This window comes from Gopherus flavomarginatus, chromosome 3 (assembly GCF_025201925.1).
Source record: "Gopherus flavomarginatus isolate rGopFla2 chromosome 3, rGopFla2.mat.asm, whole genome shotgun sequence".
NCBI classification, from domain to species: domain Eukaryota; kingdom Metazoa; phylum Chordata; order Testudines; family Testudinidae; genus Gopherus; species Gopherus flavomarginatus.
The window spans coordinates 96117486-96139740 of NC_066619.1; the positions used below are offsets into that span (position 1 = coordinate 96117486).

Sequence of the window (22255 nt, forward strand, 5' to 3'; positions counted from 1 at the left end):
AACACGGAGGTGCAGTAGCTGGAAATAGTTTAAAAACAGGCTGCCACAGAATTGAGAGATGTGAGAGGCATTTTCTTTTGGAGGGAAGAGTGCTTGTGAAGGAGAATTTGCACAGTTCCCGTATTTCCATTTGATGTGAAAATAGTAATTGGCTCAGGCTTGGTCCACACCACCGACTTACGTTGGTATAACTGCATTGCTCAGGGGTGTGGAAAATCGCCTGAGCGACACAGTTACACTGACCTAATTCCTGGTGTACACGGAGCTATACCAACAGAAGGGCTTCTCCTGTTGATATAGCTACCACCTCTTGGGGAGGTGGAGTAACTATGCCAACAGGAGAAGTGCTCCTTGTCAGCATAGGTAGAGTGTTCACTAAGTGCTACAGCGATGTAGCCACAGCGCTGTAAGTGTAGACAAACGCTCAGACCCTAATTCCATCAGTATCACAATGTCTTCTGAGTGGTCAGATGGTATTTTAGATAGTGTGTTATAGTTGGTTTGCTGGCCTTGCTCTTTTGATTTTTTATCCTCAACTTTCTTTTCAACCCTGATACAGTGAACACACAGCATGCCATGGACTGGGTTTGAGGATTATGTCCTGCGCAATTGATGCACCATGGTCGATAGCATATTTTCTTATAAATGATGCAAGAGCTCCTTTATCATTATTGGCCGGCATTTTACTATTTACAGCATTTTGCCAGGTTAGCCACTTGTGACATGAGTTCTGGACTGGAACAGCAGATGACAAAGGCATGACTTGATCTCCTATTTGCCAACCATTGTCTCTAATATCTTTGTCAAAATGCCACATTTGCCTTGTGCTTTGTTTTCCCCAATTCTTTTCCGACCATACAGATGTACCTGTTTCAAACGCTCTCCCTAGCGAGTCCTTTCAGGCCTTAATCACAGACTACACCGCTTCAGGTCTCCTTCACCACCAGTGTCTTTTATTGTGTTGTTCCAACCGGACACTGCTGGTAGGGCTATTTACATGTATTTACAGTCCCCCAGGTAGTTCACCCACTTGCTTCTGGGGAAGAGAACAGAAGTAGCAGCACCTAGGCCTGCCTACCTCTGGCTTCGTTCAGGCTCTCAGCTCTCTGTTCAGCACTTCCTTCCTCTCAATTTGAATGCTCCCAGCTGCTGAGGTTGCCTCCCCCTCAGATTAGCCCTTCAGCTGTAGCTCTACCTAGTTAATTGATCTTCCAGTTAGGTCTCAATTAACCTATATTAGTGGGGCTTTGAGTGACAAGGTGCTGAGTTTGCTACTGACTGACTCAGCACACTCTGTTACACTCATGTAATTTTTGCATAAAGGCATCAATTTTTACTCCTTCAGTGCGTGTTCTGACAGTTTTCCACAGTAAAAGCTCTAGCATCCACATTCCCTTCCTGTCTTTACTTCAAAGCGAGAGTGATTTGTTGCACCAGGGAGTCACTTAAATCTCCATGAGAACTAATGGAATGAGACAGTCCCAATCTTTTCCATTTATCACACCAAACCCAACTATCAGGATGAAATTGAGAGATATGTTGCCATTTTTAGTGTATATCACACCCTTGACCTTGAATTTGAGATTCCTGTTTAATCAGAATTAGATCTGTGTTGTACAAGTAAGTGACTGTACAGAGAAAGCGGAGAGGGATAACATTTGCAGCTAAAGCAAACTAATCAGAATGTGTCCAGTATCGGGGTAGCCGTGTTAGTCTGGATCTGTAAAAAGTGACAAAGAGTCCTGTGACACCTTATAGACTAACAGAAGTATTGGAGCATGAGCTTTCGTGAGTGAATACCCACTTCGTTGGATGCATGTGAATCAGAATGTGATCATCCACACAGAGATTTGATGAGCTTTAACTAATACACTTTACATTCACACCTTTAGTTAAAGAGGCTTAAGTATCCCGAGTGTCCCCTTGTAAACATGCCCTGAGACACTCATAACCACATCTTCATGCACATTCCCTGAGGGATATGAAAATACGTTATCGGTTGTGTACTCTGCTGACTCCTTTGGTTCCATGATCCCCTAGCTTTCTCATATGCACTTTGCTTCTGCCTGACAAGTCACCTGTAGTGTTGCTTCATGATGTTCCATTGGGATATCCGTGTAATGAAGGCACATAAGAGAAACACAGCTTCAACAAAGCAGCAGCAGCAGAAAACCAGCAGTTAAACTGTATCATTTTATTATTACAACTGCGGCTGCTGTTCTTACTGTAGCAACTGGACGCTTCCCTAGACATCGAGCTTCTGTTGTGCTCAGCTCAGTACATTCGTTAGTGAGAAAACCGTGACCCTGTAGAGCTTACAATCTAAACAGACAGTGTGAAGGGTGGGAGAAAGGAAGTATTATTATTCCCATTTTACAGATGGGACACTGAGGCTCATAGTGATTAAGTGAATTGCCTGAAGTAAACAGGAGGAGCCAAGATCTGAACCAAGATAATCCTTCCTCTCTCGCTGTTGATTTTGGATAATAATTTTGCAAAGTCATTGCTGCCACCCATATATTCCTCTTTCTTTTTGCAGGGACTGCGAATTATTTTCTCAGATGCTTCGAGGCTCATCTTCAGACTTAGTGCTTCTAGCAGCGTGCGAGCTACCCTCAGGATCTATGCAGAAAGCTATGAAAAAGATCCCAACAAACATGACAAGGAGTCACAGGTAAATCAATGAGGACCACTTTAAGCTTTGGAAAAACAACCAAGTGTCATTTCTAGCTGTGGTAAGGCCCTTGTATAGGCCAACGGCAGGTGCTCTCAAAGGTGTTGAATAAAATGTTAGGGGTTTTCCCAATTAAAGCAAAGCATACTGAATATTGTGTCCAAGCAGATACATAAGCTTGGTGCTGTTCCAGGAAGTGTCAAGAAGGTTGGGTTTTGATTTGGAAAGTTTGTTCTTAAACTTTTAAGAGAACAGCTCCAGAGGTGACAATAGGAGCAGTAGAGTCAGGGCCAGCTCCAGGCCACAGCGCGCCAAGCGCGTACTTGGGGCGGCACGCCGCAGAGGGCGCTCTACCGGTTGCTGGGAGGGTGGCAGGCGGCTCCGGTGGAGCTGCCGCAGGCGTGGCTGCGGACGGTCTGCTGCTCCCGCGGCTCCGGTGGACCTCCCGCAGACACGCCTGCGGCAGCTCCACCAGAGCCGTGGGACCATCAGACCCTCTGCAGAAACGCCTGCGGCAGGCCATCGGAGCCGCGGGACCAGCTGACCGTCCGCAGAAACGCCTGTGGGAGGTCCACGGGACCGGCGAGCGGCAGAACGCCCCCTGCGGCGTGCCACCATACTTGGGGCGGCGAAATTGCTAGAGCCAGCCCTGAGTAGAGTGACAGCAGTGACAGTGGTACAGATTGATTATGTAGGCTAAAAAGAACATTCTGCAATCTGCAAGGCAGGCGGATGCCCCTAGACCAGTGCAGGCCAACCAAAAGGAGAGGGCAAAGGGGAAGGTAGTAGTAGTAGTAGTATGATACTTCTGTGAATTATTAATCTTTTAAATTAAGCAACCTTTTGAAAATTACACACCAAAATCTACATTAAAAGAACATTACGGTTGCAGAGTCCAAGCACTCACAAGTTAGGAAATCTCAGAATTAAGGGCTGCCTTTGCAACCTTCATTTGGCACCTTGTGCGTATGCATTATGATACTGTCTTTAATTACCCTTTATCAGTGCTGTCTCTCCCTCAACAACTCCTTGTCCCAGCGCCTGCCCCCTCCCCCCACCACCTCCACCCCGGTTCCTCTTTCCCAGTCCTAGGTTTCATCCCCCCACCCCCGGACATTCATGTCAGTTCCAATCTCCTTTTTCAACCAGTCCCAGTCTCTCTTTTAGGGCTCCTCGAGTAAATCCCAGTCTCTGCACTGCCCCCTGAGTTACCATCCCACTCTTCCTCTGCAAGCTTCTTGTCCCAGTCTCCTTGTCCAGCCAGTCCCAAGCTCCTCCACCCATTCCTGGCTTCTTGTGCCTTCTCTGCCTCCGTGCTCTCAGCTCCCAGCTGCCATTCCCGGTCTTCTTATCCCAGGACCCTTGACCCAGTCTATTGCCTCTGTTCTTCCTCTTTCCCCTCTGCATTTGTGTCTAGCTGCTTTCTCCTCCTCCATGCTGTCTGGGCACCAGGGGCATGAAGAGCACAGGAGAGACCTTTTCCCTACTCTCAGTTCCTTTCCCTAACACTACAGAAGCCCCTGACTACAAGGAGCAGCAGTTCCAGAGAAAGTCCTCTCAGCCCCTGCAGCCATGGGCCGGAGCATGCCTAGCATGGCAAAGAATTTAGCTGCCGAACTCTAACAAATCTCTACTGATATTTTTCAAAGGCTCTAGAGCTTCTCAACAAAGCAGCTGTGATTTTTTTCACATGACCAAACAATGTATTGTTCCCTAATCTTGTTTTCAGAAACAGCTGTTTTAGCTGAAACTTGCCAACAAAAATAAAATAAAATAAAATAAATCAGCCTGAGACAGACACCTTGCACAGAAAATGTCAGTTTGGCAAAATTCTAAGCAACTGAAAACAGGGTCTTATACTGGAAAGCGTCAGGCACCCTTAATGATAGATTGTGCTACCAGCTCCACCTATAATATCCAGAAGCTATTGTTGAGGTTTTATCTAAAATTTCTAAGAAATATTTTGTCCTTACTTGTCCGGGCAGGCTTCCTTGCAATCTTATGTAGGGTTGAGTGGGGTTAGATTGACTTTGTACAAGCCGTATCTGTTCTCAAGGAGAGAGAGAGATCAGCTTCTGTTCTTCTTCAATGTATCTGACCTCTTGACCTCTCTCTTTTTTTTTAAATGAATGTAAAGCATATGAAAACAGGGACTGGCAGTATTGGAGACTGAAGTCCTGTTTATCCACAGAACAGAGGCCTGGGCAGCAATCGAGAGGGCTCCCCTATACCCATTCCTCCCCAATGTGCTTCACTTTTGGTGTGAAGAGACCATCTCTGTTCAGTCTCCATGCAGACTGGATCCTGGAGCCCTCTGCTGAGAGGTGTAAGGAAGGTGGCACTTTACTCCCAGATGCATTGCTGAGTGAATTCGGTTATAAAGGAGACTGGCTGTCGTGCTATAAATCAAGTTGTTGAACAGGAGCATTACTGTGGCTTATTTTAGGGGTGATCAAAAAGCTAGTCTGGAATTCACACTGCCTGTTACTCATGGGATGCGGAAGAAAGTACTGGTTTAAAACTCTCTTGTAGCAGACCAGCTATTTAATAAACTTAAAATAACTCATTAGATAGCATACTTCCCCTGTGACAGCAGCAGATACATTTCAGACTAGGGGTCTTCTGCCTTTTTCCCCCTCCTCCCCAAAATTGGACACTAGGCAATCCCATTTGCTGTGTTTATAAATAAGGCTACGGTTTAGTCATGGGTATTTTTAATTAAAGTCATGGACAGGTCACTGGCAATAAACAAAAATTCACAGCCCATGACCTATCCATGACTTGTACTGTTCATGACTTGTCCATATACCCCTGATGAAATCTTAGCTGGGGATTGAGGGGTGGAAGTGCTGCTCTGGGAGTTGGGGGACTGCAGCTTTTGGGGGGCAAAGAGGGGCAGGAGACCGCTGCTGCAGCAGAGTAGGGGCCAGCAGCACCAGCTGCTGGGGGCCACCAAGCAGAAACTGCTCCAGCCATCCCCAGGGCCGCCCACCTGCTGCTGCTCTGGCCACCCCTGGGACTGCTGCTCAGGCGGTCCCTGGGGCCAGCCGCACAGGTGGCCACTCGGGCGGTCCCTGGGGCCAGCTCCCTGGGGCTGCCCTAGCAGAAGCTGGTGTGGCTGGCTGCGGGGCTGCCTGAGTCACTCCAGGAGCAGCCGATGTGGCTGTCTCTGGGGCCACCTGAGCAGCTGGCCCCCAAGGTCATCTATTTGGGTGGCCCTGGGGTCAGCCATGCTGGCCGCTGCAGAAGTCACAGGGATCACGGAAAGTCATGGAATCTGTGACTTCCGCAACCTTTGTGACAGACACAGAGCCCTATTTATAAATCATTTGAAGCTTAAATTTACATGATAATAAGCTCTTTGAGGTAGGGACGGTCACTTACTATATGTTTGTGCAGTGTCTAACACAATGAGGCACCAACCTGGCTGAGGCCTCTAAGTGCTAATGCAACATAAATACAGTATTTAATAATAATAATAATTATTATTTATTTATTGCACTGCAGGGAAAGGCAAGAGAGGCAGGAATGAGTTTTAGTTTTTAAAGGGAACTCCAGGTATCTTTGAGCTTCTGCTGAAGTTTTGCTAGCGCTCTAATCTGAGTTATAAGTGAACATTTAAAAAAAAATAATTCCTTGCCAAGCAGATTGTCTGGGGATCACTTAGCTAATGCTTCACAGTGATTCCTCACAATAAAAGTACAGTTGGGAAAAGTACAGACTCCAAACAACTTCTGGATTCCTTATAAGGGAGAAATTTGTAGTAGTCTGAGAATCATCTCTTAATCATAATCAAAAAGGTTTTCTAAAGAAGAATTAAGGTTGAGAGTGTTTCATTGGAGTCCAGCTGATACCAAAAACCCCCCTCAATATTATACTTTGTTTATAGTTCTCTGATTTTTACTGAACTGTCCAAGAAAACTACCGTAGGATGAGGTGCAGCATGTGAATTTGTCGGAAGAACTTTCATTTTGTTAAATGAACAGGGGTTGAAAACTGGATTTATAATGAGGGAGTAGCTTTAGTGTTAACTATAGTATGGCTACTATGCCTCCATAATCATAACAGGGAATACACATGATCAAAAGTCCCAAGAAAAAAAACACAAGTGCATCATGTTTTTAATATAGAAAAGTTTCCAGTTTAAACAATAAAATGAAAGCTTCTTTTAATGCCATTTCATTTCTGCAAAACATTTGTTTTAAAATAATGAATAAACAGTTTTATCTCTCCACAGAGTTTTTTGTAAATTTTATTTCTGAAAATACATCACTGTATGCTTGTGGCCATCTCAGGTTATGACATGATTTAGTCAGCCAGTGTATATGGGTTAATTAATGTGTTTTAACTGGGGGAAAGACCTAGGGTAAAACACCATTTTGACCCCTTCCACACTGCCCAGCCAAACTTGGTTATAGCATAGATTGGTAACAATTGTAATTAAACTGTGTTTACGCATAGGTATTAAACAATGTTGGTTGCCCTTTGTAGGCAGAGCCTAAATCAAGTGAAAATATGTCAGTGGAGGGGACAGAGCTAAGTGTTGATTTCCACTCCGGACACATCTGAGAGGTCTGCAATGTACATTTAGCAACTTTGCAGTCTATGAAACAAGCACAAGTGTCCGACCATATTTCCTGTCTAACACATGCTGACAAAAAGAATGATTCCATCCTCCCCACCAAAATGATTTATTCTCTAATGCTTTATAAAGTACACTAGAAAACAATAAGGAGTGTTCTGCCAGTCTTCAGTGCTGAATTAAACTTTCTGACCCTCTTAATTACAAAAGGGGAAAGTGCTTCTTATAATGGAATAGCTTCTGTAACAATTGTTCAATATTAACTTTTTTAAGGCAAGTAAAAGGAGAAGGGAGAGAGACACTGAGCCGGATTTAAGTTTGTGTCCTTTTAAAAAAAATGTTCTAAGGTGAATGTTTAATGTTTAACAATGTTTGATAAGGGGCAGAGGGTCTTGGGGGTGGTCAGGGCTCCCCCCCGAGGGCCTGGGAGGCAGGAGCTGTGGGAGGGCACTTTTGGGGGCCCCGCAGTCCCAGAGTGGCCCAGGAGATTAGCAGGGGGCCGGGAGCAGCCCAGTCTGCTTCCCTTGCCCCGGCCGTGTTGCTCGGGGGAAGAGGCTTGGGGGAAGTATTGCAATCTTGTGAGAGGACTATACTCAAGTTTGTTTTTTTTTCAGCTAAGTTTCACAGATCCATGATGTTCAGCTAGTTTGGATAAGGTTCATATAAGCATCGAAACTTTTATGTTCCCATTCAAACCAAGCTAATCCTCTAAATCTTCTAAAATTTCACTGTTTTGCTGCTCTTCTCCTTTTACATTCTCATCCCAGATAGTGCACTTTTCTTTCGATAAGCAGCATTCAAACCAAGATAAAATATGCTTATTATCAGTTCCAGAAGCCACATATATTCTTTATAGCACATTGCTAGATACGTATTACCAAGATTCACCAAGACAGTGTGAAGGGTTTCATTTCTATCAAAAAGATGTGGAATAATGATTCCCTTAAGATTAAGCAAAATTACTTGTTCAGGATTCAGTGTAATCTGTTATACTTCTACAGGAAACAATAATTCCTGAATCTCACTCACGATGAAATCCACCCCAGTGCAGGTGGCCTGCACAAAACCCTCTACACCACTTAATCATCCCGTTAGATCAGAACACATACATGATAGTCAAGATTTTCAAAAATAGAAGCGTAACTTTAGGCTCCTGCTTTTGAAAATCTTGGCCTCTGTCATGAGCAAACATCTGATATAGACCAGCTTAATATGGCAGCGACAAATGCCAAGTGTTTCTTTCCCGAAGTAGAACATATTGTCTAGGAAACGTAACAGTTTTATACCAAGACTTCTGAAAAATTGTACACCTAGGGTTAGAGTGGTTGCGATTAGGCTGATAGATCACAAAAATCAATTGATATTTTCAAGGGGTGTGGGGACTCACTAAAAAGCTCCAGAAGATTTGTTAAAATGAAACACAAAACAAGCTATGTGATTCACTCTGCAAGCATGCTTATTCTTGAAAAAAAACACAGAAAAGCCGATGCACAGAATTGCAAGCTGTCAACTAAGACAAGAACACAATAACTTGAGTCTGCATTCTGCTAACTAGTGTAAACCTCAATACAGATATACTTCAGCCAACTTATTTTCTTGGCATGTTACAAAGCTTCAAACAGATCAGACTAAACATGCTAAATGCATATTCATGCATTTGATTGATGCAGGGAATGAGTAAAATTCATTTAAAATGAAGGGGAAGGGATAGCTCAGTGGTTTGAGCATTGGCCTGCTAAACTCAGGGTTGTGAGTTCAATCCTTGAGGGGGGTGTTTAGGGATCTGAGGCAAAAATCAGTACTTGGTCCTGCTAGTGAAGGCAGCGGGCTGAACTCAATGACCTTCCAGTTCTAGGAGATAAGTATATCTCCAATTATTAATATTAAAAATTGACAACATTCTTAATTCAATTGTTCTCTTTTCTATGATTTTTACTTCCACAGTTTTTCACTATTTTGATTCAAGGAACTGTGACACAATCTCCTTTGCAAACATGGATTTCAGATAGCCAGGTTTCTATGTAAAGGATTTAAGATTATGTTCCTTCAGTCATATTTCAGCCTCTTCTCCCCATTCTGGGCTCCACCTATGACCTTTGTATTTGGGACCAGTCATGTTGGCTAAGTAATGGAATGGTTCCATAGCGTCTCTGAATTGTCAATTTTATAATCTGTTAGAACCAAATAAGGACAAAAACTAGTTCTTTGGTAATAGATCAATCCTGATTTTCCCTGAATCATAGATAATGTTGTCCTCAGTGAATAATCTGTCAGTTCTGAAATCTTTTCAGCTGGTTTTTTAAATTGAGTGCCCCTTTATAGACACCCTTGTTATGTATAATGGGTATTGTGATTTGATCAAAGACCTCCCTGTGTTCAGTGCTAACTTCAGCATCCTTACAGAGAGACAATCATCTGGAGAGTTGCACTATGTTATTGAGAATTGAGCTGGAAGAATATTTTTGAACTTTTAAACTTTACCTCCCCCCCACTACAAGCTCTAGTTGGGATCCTTTTAAAATCCACCAACCAGAAGGCTGATATTTGCAGGAGTTTTTAACTTCTACAGTGTGCTTTAAAACCATTAGGTGGTGTTATTGCCTCAACAAGGAACAGAGCAACTCTAAGTCAGAAATGTAGTTTGATTGCACCTGGCAAGCCCTCATACTTTCCATTTCATTTTTGTCATCAGAGCAGATGACAAAGGACCATATCTAACTGTCCTACATTTCTCTGGATTCTCAGATAGCATTTCAGCAACTTGGACACAATATGGTATTCTGCAATTTTCTTTCCAGATGTAGAATCAGTAGCAATATGTAGAAATGCTTTTAGCTGTTACTAGGTTATTTCTGATGTCTGAACAACCAGTTTGTGGTCTTTTGATTCTTTAGTTTTTTCCCCAATGTTTCTTCTGATTCTGTATATATAGCATGTAGTAGAAGAGCTGTGAGTTTAAATCTGTCTGGAATAATATATCCATGGTGAAGTGCTTCAATCACTTCTTTACATTTCTGATTTTGTGCTACATTGAAAATGACGATGTCAGCATAAAAGAAGATTGCAACTGTCATATCAGGTTCCAGTCTTTTCCTTTCAGATGTTTTTGTGACATAATTATCAGTTGATCTTTGCCACTCTTTGGAATGTTGAAGACATACAGATACTGCTCCTGAATTAAGCTGATGTTGAAGAGCTCCCGGAAAGTTTTGGGCTTATAATATCAGCATAGCTGTGTTTGACTATAACAATGACATCTAGAGTCTTTCACTTGCAAGATCATCAGAAGTCATCAGTGTTCTGCTCTTCCACTTCAACAGCATGAAACTTTGGCAATGGTACATTTGGAAGAAAATTCTTAGCTGTGCTCAGTATTATCTAGGTGCAGCTAGCAGGAGTGAACTGCAAAGGACCTGATGGCTCACTGCTTTGGCGTCTTGTTCCACACAACCCTGGCATTGTTTAAACCAGTCTTGGGGCTGCTCTAAATTATTCAAACTGGATATAGTCCCAAGGAGCCATTTCTTCAGCTCGAACTAGCTAGAGAACTGGAGGGCTCTGGCCATGCCCCTAATATGCCAGCTATTTTCCATCAGGAAGATCTGTTGCCTTTCCAGCCTTTTAGCCTTTCACATTTATAGCTTCCTTTTCAAAGGTTACAGCTTCAATGATTGTACCCTTGTAGCTAGGCAAAAGAACGGTTAATAAAAGTCTCTTTTGCTCCAGTTAATAAATAGGCCATAAAAATGGTGCAACTGATAAGCAGAGCTATCAATGAATTTAAGGGTCATTAAAATCTTATTTTTAGTACAGTGTGCCCACTCAGTCTGTTATACTTTTCACCAAGGTTAAATTTATCATAACCAAATGTTTGATAAACAGGAAAAATGAAACATGCCAATACACATAAAAGTCCAAGGGATAAAACAAGAATAATGAAACATGCTGATACCTAAAAGTCCAAAGTTCTAGATAAAAGTGAGCATGCAGTCCCTAAGATAAATTGGCCAAGATTGCTTCTTGGCTTACTAGGAGGAGCTAAGGAGGGGACCCTATCTTCCATGACCATTCACTCTCTTCTACTAACTAGCCAGAAAGTAATCTTTGCAATGGTGAATAAGATTTAGAATCAGAGGCACTAATTAAAAAAAACAATCCTCAGTGAGTGACTAAAATAAATTAGAGAAAATTTACTTTCTGTTAAGCATTTTTAATTCACAGCACTAAAGAAGACCTGAAGAAGAGATCTAAAGCTTGTCTTTTTCGCTCTCCAACAGAAGTTAGTCCAGTAAAAGATATTATCTTTCTCTTCTGGCTAACTAGGAAGAAGATGTTAAAGGCAAAGGCCCAGACCTTCAAAGATATTTAGGCTCCTAACTTCTGTCAAAAGGGAGTTAGGTGCCTAAATACCTTTGAGGATCTGGGCCTTGGAGACCAATTCTTTGGCTCTTATTAGCCAGTCAAGAAGCAACCTCTGCCAAATTATTCCTTATCATTCAATAGCCATAAGCAGTGAATACTTGCTTTTATCTAGAACCTTGGACTTTTATGTATTGGCATATTCTTTTTCTTATGTTTACCAAGCAATTGGTTATGCTAAATTTAACCGAGGTGAAAAGGATAACAGATCAATTGAGTGGGTGTAACGTATTCAAAATAAGGTTTGGTGACCCGTATATTCACAAGTAGCTTTAGTTTCTGACTCACCTCATATTTATTGCCTATTAATAAATCATGACAGAAGGCTAATATTTACCTGTCCTTTACATAGCTACCTGGGTACAATCATGGAAGTTGGATAAGGTTTTTAAATCTAAAAGGGAAAAAATTACAGTCCATATGCAGACTCTCTTTGATTTGTTGTCACAGTTAAGAAAATGTTATTTCAAACACCAGTGTCATGCTGGTAGTGTACAGAGCATGTACAGGAAACAGTGCAGCAAAAGGGTTGGATTGCTTCAAATATCTGCCAGTTTTTATTCACAGTACATTGTTATTTATTATGTGTATTGAAGTTGTACCTAGGAGATACAGTTGTGGACCTGGAACACATTGTGACAGATGCTGTACAAATATAGAACAACATGGATCACAAATATAAATGGATTTTCCAGGGACATACTTGAATTAAATGCTGTGCTACACTAACTAGCTACAGAAGAATCCGATAGCAGCATGCAACCACAGAATTTGCATGTGTTTTTCTTGTGAAAGAGAATTCTTTCAAATAAGAACCCTACTGGGAAAAGTTCCATAGAATTGAATGGGGTGAAACAATGGGTTTCTATGTATTTAATAAGATATAGCAATAATTCTAAGAAATAGTAGAATTTATTAGAGAATTATGTCCTTTCTGTTGGTGTTTTGAAGTAATCTGTAAAGTCATATATTAGGTATACAGTTTAATATTGAAACATATAGGATGGTTGAAAAAGTCTATACAAAGTTTTTCACTTACTATTAAATAATAGGGGCCTTTTCAAAAGGATTAGTGAGAGGTAGGGCGTTTTCAGCTGTTTGCTCATGCTCTTATATAACTCAGCATTTTCCATGTTATTCAAATAATTTAGCTTCTGATGCCGCACTAGGTCACCTTACAGTGTGCCACATTGAGGATAGTTTGAAATAAACAAAAAAAAAAGCATTTCCAGACTACCTTCTTTTCCAGACACATTTTAAAATAATATGTCTGGTGACGATGATTATAAAAGAGCTTATGAATCATGGATATGAACTCGTTAATCCTAGACCTTGAGTCCTAGCTCTTTGGAAGTATGAAAGAGGAATCATTTATTATGAAGTCAGATGGTTCCAAGTAGAACTCAGTTTACATTCTAGCACTGCCCTTCCCGCTCCACATACACATCCTCTTACTTCCAGCTAAGGGAAGAACAGTTAGTCTTCTGACCTTTGAGATCACCATTATTTAACACTGTCCTTGCGTCAGCAGGCAAAACGTGCAGACAGTGGTGATATCAACTTCCTCTGCTCGGTCACTGAGTGCATCAGCTCACTGAAGTCAACCCAGTGCCTTCACCAGCCCTGAGGAGCCTGAACTCTTGTAGGTTAAGACAGCATAGTGCTGCTGAGTAACCAAGGTCAGCCAGGTTGCTTAGAGCTTCTAGTGCACTGTGAATTAAACTGCCAAAGAGCTTCTGCTTTTTTGGCGCTTGATCTGCAAGATCAAGTCAGAATCTGCTTGTAGATGCATGCTCATGCATAGTTAGCATCATGAGACAAACACTGCAAGAGAGACAGTACCAGGCAGGCTGTATAAGTGTAATGTTAGTATTACAGTGTATTTAATTATTGTGTAATGTTAGTATTACAGTGTAATGTTAGTATTACATTTATTTTGCAATTATTTATTTAGTTTATTTAGTCCATTCCTTAATTCTTCTGACATTTGAGTAATACATCATTTGTGTGTTGATCTGACTTCTAGCGTACTGTGCATCACATGAGGAACTTGCTCCTGCACTAGCGTCATGTTAGGAGCATATCTAACAGATAGAGAAGAGTTTGACTGGGAATAGTTTTAAAATACAAGAAGAAAAATGAGGTGCTACTCTGTGGCTGGGGCTTCTAGGCTGACTGTAGTATAAAATTAATACTTAGTTCTTGCAGTTCTTTACACTTTCAAAGCACTATCCAAACAATAATTAATCCTCACAATATCCCTATGCATTAGGGAAAAACTATACCCCATCTATAAAGTTGGGAAATCTGGGGAGGGGGCAGCTGAGGAGATAGAGAGTTCTGGAGGAGTTCCAGAGCGAGGGACGAGAAAAAGCACCTAGTAGATTGGCCATCTCCATGCAGCTCCATATATCAAACCTCAGTCATCCTATGATGGCTAGTCTTTTTGTACTTGAACCACTTGCCTATCTCTCCTTAGAAAAATCAGTAGTTGTTCCAGAAAAGTGAGTTCTGCTGGTTCTTGCTGCTGTAGCTCTGGTTAGAAGTGGGCAGCTGGGTTTGTGTAACTGTCTTAACATTATGGAAAACTCTAAAGGGTCATTTTGCCTAATAGTAAGTCAAATACCCTAAACCCTTTCCACCAGCTACATGAAGAATAGCTAACTGGCAATGGATCTCTGCCCCACTGTAACATTCTTTTAATAACTGGCTAGTTTGGATGGGTTTTTGTTGTTTTTCTGTGGGCTGATAGGAGATGAAATAAGAAGGCTGGTGCAGATGGCTGTCCGAGTAAACACAACTGGTCCTATGTCATAAAGTTGTTCTACCATGTTCACTTGAGTACATTTTAAGATGAGAAGACCCTATAAATACAAAGCCTGGCACAATATCTTACGGGTTTGGTTTTTTTCTTCCTGCTAAATGTATCCTAACATCACAAGAAAAAAACCCTAACAAACACAAAAGCAGATGTTTGAACTTATGTAAAAGAAGTTGTATTATCTGGTGTTCTTAAAAATGCTTTGAATCCCAAGGGGGAGCATTCTCTCATAAGAATATAAGAATGGCTACACTGGGTCAGACCAGCGGTCCATCTAGCCCATCTATCCTGTCTTCCTAATGTGGCCAATGTCATAGGGGATGAACAGAACAGGGCAATTACTGAGTGATCCATCCCCTATTATCCAGTCCCAGCATCTGTCTGTCAGAGACTTAGGGACATCTACCACAGCGATTCTCAAACTGAATCAGGACCCAGAGTGGGTCACAACTCCATTTTAATGGGGTCACTAGGGTTGGCTTAAGCTTTCTGGGACCCAGGGATGAAGCCCAAGAGCCACTGCCCGGGGCCAAAGCCCAAGGGCTTCGGCCATGGGCGGTGGGGCTCAGGTTACAGGCCCCCTTCCTGGGGCTGAATCCATTGGTGGCGGGGTTCAGGCTTCAGTCTTCCCTCCTGGATCATGTAGTAATTTTTGTTGTCAGGAGGGGGTCGCGGTACAATGAAGTGTGAGAACCTCTGATCTAGAGCATGGAGTTCTGTCCCTGACTAGCTTGGCTAATGGCCATTGATGGACCTATTCTCCATGAACTCGTCTAATTCTTTCAGTTATAGTATTAGCCTTCACAATATCCTATCAATGAATTCCACCGGTGTGCGTTGTGTGAAGTAGTACTTCCTTTTGCTTGTTTTAAACCTGTTCCCTATTAATTTCATTTGGTGAACTCTGTTTCTTCTCTTATGAGAAGGAGTAAATAACTTTTCCTTATTCGCTTTCTCCACACCAGTCATGATTTTATAGACCTCTGTCATATCCCCCCTTAGTTGTCTCTTGTCCAAGCTGAACAGTCCCAGTCTTTTTAATCTCACCTCATATGGAAGCAATTCAATACCCCTAATCATTTTTGTTGGCCTTCTTGCTACCTCTTGCAATTCTAATATATCTTGTTTTGAGACGGGGCGACCAGAACTGCATGCAGTTGTCAAGGTGTGGGTGTGCCATGTTTATATATAAGGGCATTATGATATTTACTGTGTTATCAATCACTTCCCTAATGGTTCCTAACATTCTGTTAGCTTTTTAGACTGTTGCTGAACATTGAGCAGATATTTTCAGAGAACTAGCCACAATGACTCCAAGATCATTCTTGAGTGATAACAGCTAATTTAGACTCCCATAATTTTGCATGTATGGTTAGGATTATGTTTTTTAATGTGCATTACTTCGCACTTATTAACATTGAATTCCATCTGCCATCCAGTGTTGTGAGATCCCTTTGGGCTCTCATGGCTTCAACTTTTCCAGAACTTTTCTGGAGACATAAAGTATATATTTTGTCAGAGATGAAATTACTTTGCCAGCATGGTCTCCTGAGGTTTACATTAGATTAGACAGGGAATTTTAGAACTGTGGAAAATGTTCATTCCTAAACAAAACAAAACTCATGTTGGTTTGGATTGCCTTACAAACAACACTCAGACCAGATTGGTCAAAAGATTTACTAAGATTCATGAACTTTTCAAGCTAATCTGGGATAATTATGATTTTTCATTAGAATTGCACACAATTTGTTTTTTAAGGGGACAGACATTGCCAGCATTTGACAAACCAAGTGAAATTTTGCTGCAAGGATGAGATTTTTCCCAAAGTTAAAATGGTACCAACCCATCTGGACTGAGTTCAAAGAAAATATTTGCATAAAGCCAAACCTCTGAATCTGCTGAGCTTTTAACCAGCCCTCAGGTGCAGTTTAGAATGCTGTGAAGCCCTGATTCTTTGCAAATGGATTGCAGTTTTCATGGAAAACATAACTGAGAACGTAGAGATGGAGAAAGGCAGTTGGAAGGGAGTTCTGCACGACAGGGCAGAATAAAAATGCAGTGAGCCAGGTAGCCTCTGCAATGGATGAGACATCGCTCAAGGCTCCAGTACAAATCACCCACAAGCAAAGGGCACTGGGCATTGTCACTTCTCAGATATGTGCATGCTTGAGATATCTATTGGTATGTCTAGTTTGTGAGAGGTGTGATTTTTTCCCCCTGGCAATGATGGATTTAGGGATATGTTCTCCAGTGGTTCTTAACTGAGCCAAACTCCCACTGAAATTAATAGAAGGGTTGCTTGATTTACAGACTGTACAACTTTGCTGTTCCATGCTGTTTTATGGATAACAATGCATTTCAAATAGTTTTTATTAAGTAGTTTATGTCTGTGGTGTATCCAGGCACATTTTTAATGTCATTTTGAGTTCAACTTTATTAGTAAAAGTTTTACACTTTTTAAAAGTAGAAATAAATTTTGAAAACCATTTTAAATGTGGTAATCCTGTCTAAAATAAGGCTTTCAGCCAAAGCAGTGAGTGGGTTGTTTTGTTTGTTTTCTTGTTGAAATTTGTCATTTTATTGTTCGTGAAGGTGATGGGCTGGTAAAACTGAGTAGGGTTGGGTGATCTGTTTTTATCTTCCAGTCCTCTCCTGATAGAAAAATTCTCCCTTTCTATCTGGGAGAGGGAGGCCCTAAGAAAGCCACTTCCAGGGACTGGGGCACAGTCAGAGGGAGCCCAGAGCCAATAAGAAGGCATAGATGCTTCTGTGCCCCCTTTAGGTCTCCAAGAGCCAGGGGGTCTGTGGGCATCTCTATTTCTTCCATGATGGGACAGTGCCCCTCTGCCCAAGTACATTTGTGGTGATTCTTCTTCAGTGCAGGTATAGCTGTTAAGAGGAATGAGCTGATCCTAGTTACAGAGCTTAGGAGCTGCTTGTTTTGTTTTTTCGTTGTGCAGCATTTTCCAACAAATGTTAATGTTCTTCTTCTAGTGGTTGTTCATGTCCATTCAAAGTAGGTGTGCATGCGCCGCATGCACGCCAGCCAAAAGATTTTTCCCCTAGCAGCATCCGTAGGGTCGGCTCAGGCGCTCCCTGGAGTGGCGCTGCCATGGCGCCCTATAAAGGGGCCTGCTGACCTTGCACCCCCTCAGTTCCTTCTTACCGCCGGTGACGGCTAGCTGGAACTTCTCTTGCATAGCAATCTAGCAGTGTCCTATCCGTACCGTTTAGTCCGTGTATTCAGTTATATTATAGTTAGTAGATAGTTCTTTGTATATAGTTTCGTAGCTGGGGTCTCCCCAACCCCCACAGTCTTTGTCGCCTGCTGGGGCATGCCCGGGTCCCCTGGTTTCAAACTCTGCAAGGACTGCAGGAAATTCATGCCCAAAAGTGACCCTCTACGTGCTTGAGGTGCCTTGGAGAGAGCCACCAAAAGGACCGGTGCTCTATCTGTAGAGGCTTCCGCCCCCGAACTCTCAAGGACAGGGCTCAAAGACTTAGAGTCCTCCTGATGGAGGCAGCCTTGCGACCACCCTCGGACGCAGAACCGGCCAAGGCGGGCCCCAGCACGTCGTCCTCGGTGCGGAGTGCCCCAGCACCAGCATCAGGACTTAAGGCCCAGTCCAGGTCGTCCAAGACCCGGCACCAGGCGGAGTCGGGTCATAGGAAGTCGGCCTCAGTGCGGCACCGCTCACCTTCGCTAGTGCCTGCCAAGAAAAAGAAGCTGGTGAGGTATCGGTCTCTCTACCAGGATCTGAGGCCACCCCCACCCCCGGGGCTAAGCGGACAGGCTGTGTTACAGCCCCCGGCGGTTCCATCGACTCCCGCACCGCAGAGAAGGCGGTTGAGTCCGGACCAGCCTAATTCTCTGGGCCTCAGCGTAGACATACGCCCCCCATCGACGCCGGAGGCGTTTGAGGCGGCCTCAAACATGTTGGGTCTTCCAGCACCGGCCTCCCCACATCGTCGGGAGTTGCCTACTGTGGTCCACCCACCAGTATAATCTAGAGGCAAGCCGTCCATGCCATCGCCTCCCTCCCCACACCGAGCTGCGAAGGCGGCACCGGCCTAGAGGAGAGGCTCCCCGTCACCTCGGCACCGCTCACCTTTGGCACCGGGCGCCACTCCCCCCAGGTCCTCATACTCAGAGACCTCGGACTCAGAGGCAGACTCCTATCGCTCCAGCAGGTCACAGAGCAGGAGATCAGTGTCGAGGGTGAGCCACCAACATTACCCGCAGTGGCAGCAACAGTGGCAGCCACTCTCACAGTAGCCATTTTGGACTCCCTGGGCCTACCATCAGTTGGTAGGCCAGGCGTTTGGCCCTCGGTCACGGTTGGCTTCGGTGTCCTCGACATCGGTGGCCCTGGCGCAGCTGCCTCCCCCACCGGCACTGTCGCTGGGCAGGGATGTGCCATCGTCAAGTTCATCACCCCCTAAACGGGCAGTGGCACCGGCAGCGGCTTTAGTTCAGGCTACGCCGGCACCACATGATACGTCAAGTCGCTCACTAGCGACCTCGGTACCGGCCGCATTTGGACTCGGAACCAGCACCGCAACCTCAATACCATGTGCTGCAGGACCTGGAGGGCCACTCCATGTAATCTCTTCGTCGTCCTTCCCGGACGAGGCGGTCTCGGGCACGGCTGTGGCTCCGGCCCTAGAGGACACTCGAATTCTCCAACAATTGCTTCGGTGAGCAGCTCAAAGCCTCGCAATTCAAGCGGAGGAGATCGAGGTGGACGTGGACCCGGTAGTGAACATCCTGGCCCCCCCAGGGCCATCCAGAGTAGCCCTCCCACTGATAAAGATGATAGCGGATACATCCCGCACTCTATAGCAGACACCAGCCTCATTGGCCCCTACTGCCAAGAGAATGGAGCAGCGCTACTTCGTCCCCTCTAAAGGGCACGAGCACCTGTACACCCACCCTCCCCCCGACTCCCTGGTAGTAGATGCAGCCAACTAGTGGGAGCATCAAGGGTTTCAAGGGTCAACACCAAAGAGCAGGAACACAAAAAGACTTGAGCTCTTTGGCAGGAAGGTGTGCTCCACGGCAGGCCTACAACTCCGCATTGCCAACCAACAGGCAATAGTAAGCCAATATGGCCACAACACGTGTTCAGCCATGTCGAAGTTTGTGGAGCTCCTTCCCCAGGATTCAAGATCAGAGTTTTTGGCCCTAGTGGAGGAGGGCAAACTGATCTCTCGAGCCTTCCTCCAGGCCACCTTCGATGCAGCGGACTAAGCCTTGCGCACCCTGGCCACGGGCCTGGTCATGCGGCGGGGCACCTGGCTCCAGGTCTCAGGCCTGCCCTATGAGGTCCAGCAGACAATTCAAGACCTCTGCTTCAAAGGGCAGATGCCGTTTTCAGGGAAAACAGACAAACATCTCCATAGTTTAAAGGACTCGAGGGCCATGCTTCACTCGCTGGGCTTGCATACCCCCATGACCCAGCGCAGACAATTTAGGCTGCAGGTGGCCCCTCGCCCATACCAGCCACAGGCCCACCAGGAGCTGAGGCGCAGGTGGGGTAGAAATGGCAGGAGATGTCACCAGCGTCACCCCTCCGGCCAGGCGTCTGGTCAATCGAGACCACCATCTGGGCCTAGACCCCCAATCGAGGGCAACCTACCAATCGAGACTCTGGATCCTCCCACCCCTACCTTTGGGTCACGTCTGTCCCACTTCTACCATGCCTGGTCCCGAATTACATCAGACAAATGGGTGCTCCACACAGTAGAGAGGGGATATTCTATCCAGTTCTCCTCCCTCCAGCCGCCCTCCCTGACCCTCTTCAGGGACCCTTCTCACGAGCAACTTCTGGTTCAAGAAGTGAAGTCCCTCACGGAGGCAGGGGCGGTGGAGGAAGTCCCATGGGAGCGCAGGGGCAAAGGCTTCTACTCCCGGTACTTCCTCATACCGAAGGCAAAAAGGGGCCTGAGACCCATCTTAGACTTCCGGCAGCTGAACAAATTTGTGAGGAAACTCAAGTTCTGCATGGTCTCCCTGTCCTCAATTATTCCCTCCCTGGATCCAGGAGATTGGTATGCCGCCCTCGACTTAAAGGACATCTACTTCCACATCGCCATAATTCCACTGCACCGCTGGTACCTCAGGTTCGTCGTGGCCGACGTCCATCTGCAGTTCACAGTGTTCCCGTTTGGCCTGTCAGCTGCTCCCAGGGTCTTCACGAAGTGCATGGCAGTCGTGGCTGCCTTCCTGCGCAGGTGGGGCATCCAGGTATTCCCCTACCTGGACGACTGGCTCATAAAGGGCCACTCCAAGGAGCAGGGAGAGACCCAAGTGCTGTTCATCAGGCAGACCTTTCTCGATCTGCGCCTCCTCTTGAACGATGCCAAATGCACCCTGTCTCCAACGCAGCTCATAGAGTTCATAGGAGCAGTTCTGGACTCCACACACGCCAAAGCGTACCTGCCGGAGTCCAGGGTCCGTTCAATTTCCAAGCTCATCCTCGGACTGCACCGCGCCCCGGTTATCACGATGCAAGTTTGCCTCCGGCTGTTGGGCCACATGGTGGCATGCACCTACGTGGTGGTCCACACCAGACTCCAGCTTCACCCGCTGCAGTCCTGGTTGGCGACAGTCTGTTGCCCGGTCAGGGACCCCCTGGACTCAGTGGTGTCCATTCCCCACTTAGTGCTGCGTTCACTTCAGTGGTGGCTCAACTCGCAGGAAGTCTGCATGGGCGTTCCCTTTGCTGCCCCGCAGCCCTCCCTCTCCCTGGTGACAGACGCCTCGGATAGAGGTTGGGGAGCGCACCTGGGACGCCTCAGGATGCAGGGCTTGTGGACACTGGAGGACCTCCAGTTGCATATCAAAGTCAGGGAACTGAGAGCGGTCCATCTGGCTTGTTTGACCTTCCAGTCTCACCTGGCCGGCAGGTGTGTTTCAGTCCTTTTGAACAACACGGCGGCAGTCTTTTATATCAACAAATGGGGGTGCCCGCTCCTCTCCCCTCTGCAGGGAAGCTCTCGCGCTGTGGGATTTCTGCATCCACAATGCCACTCACCTGACGGCGTTCTATCTTCCAGGGGAGCAGAACGGCTTGGCGGACACCCTCAGCCACTCGTTCCAGGGTCACGAGTGGTCCCTCCGATGGGACGTGGTGCACTCAATTTTCCAGCTCTGGGGCTTTCCCCGGTTAGACCTGTTTGCCTCAAGGGAAAACAGGAAGTGCCAATGGTTTTCCTCCCTTCTGGTCCGCAGTCGGGGGTCTCTGTTGGACGCTTTCCTTCAGCCATGGGAAGACGGCCTGCTCTATGCCTTTCCTCCGATTCCCCTGATACACAGGGTGCTTTTAAAGATTCACAGGGATCACACCAGGGTAATCCTGATAACTCCGGCGTGGCCGCGCCAGCATTGGTACACGTCACTCCTGCACATGTCCTTTCAGGCACCCCTGACGCTGCCCTACTCTCGGACCTAATCACACAGGACCGGGGCTCCCCCCTCCATCCAAACCTCGAGCCCCTTCACCTTACAGCCTGGATGCTCCATGGCTGAACCCTGTGGAGTTGCAGTATTCCCAGCAGGTCAGGCAGGTGCTGTGGGGTAGCAGGAAACCGTCGACTAGGGCCACTTACCTGGCCAAATGGAAGTGCTTCTCCATCTGGTCAGGTCAGCAGGGTCACGACCCGCTGGGGATTCCAATTCCCATTGTCCTTGACTATTTGCTTCACCTAAGGCAACTGGGTCTCTCCCTTTCCTCCATTCGCGTACATTTGGCGGCCA

General features: G+C 45.4%; 1 protein-coding gene across 1 annotated transcript in view; it reads left to right on the forward strand.

The window, feature by feature from the left end:
* The window catches only part of PGM5 (phosphoglucomutase 5), a 129826-nt gene that overhangs the window by 104022 nt on the left and 3549 nt on the right, over positions 1 to 22255 (forward strand). The window contains exon 10 of the mRNA XM_050944285.1: positions 2540 to 2674. Within this exon, the coding sequence (XP_050800242.1) occupies positions 2540 to 2674 (135 nt within the window). The remainder of the gene's footprint in view (positions 1 to 2539; positions 2675 to 22255) is intronic.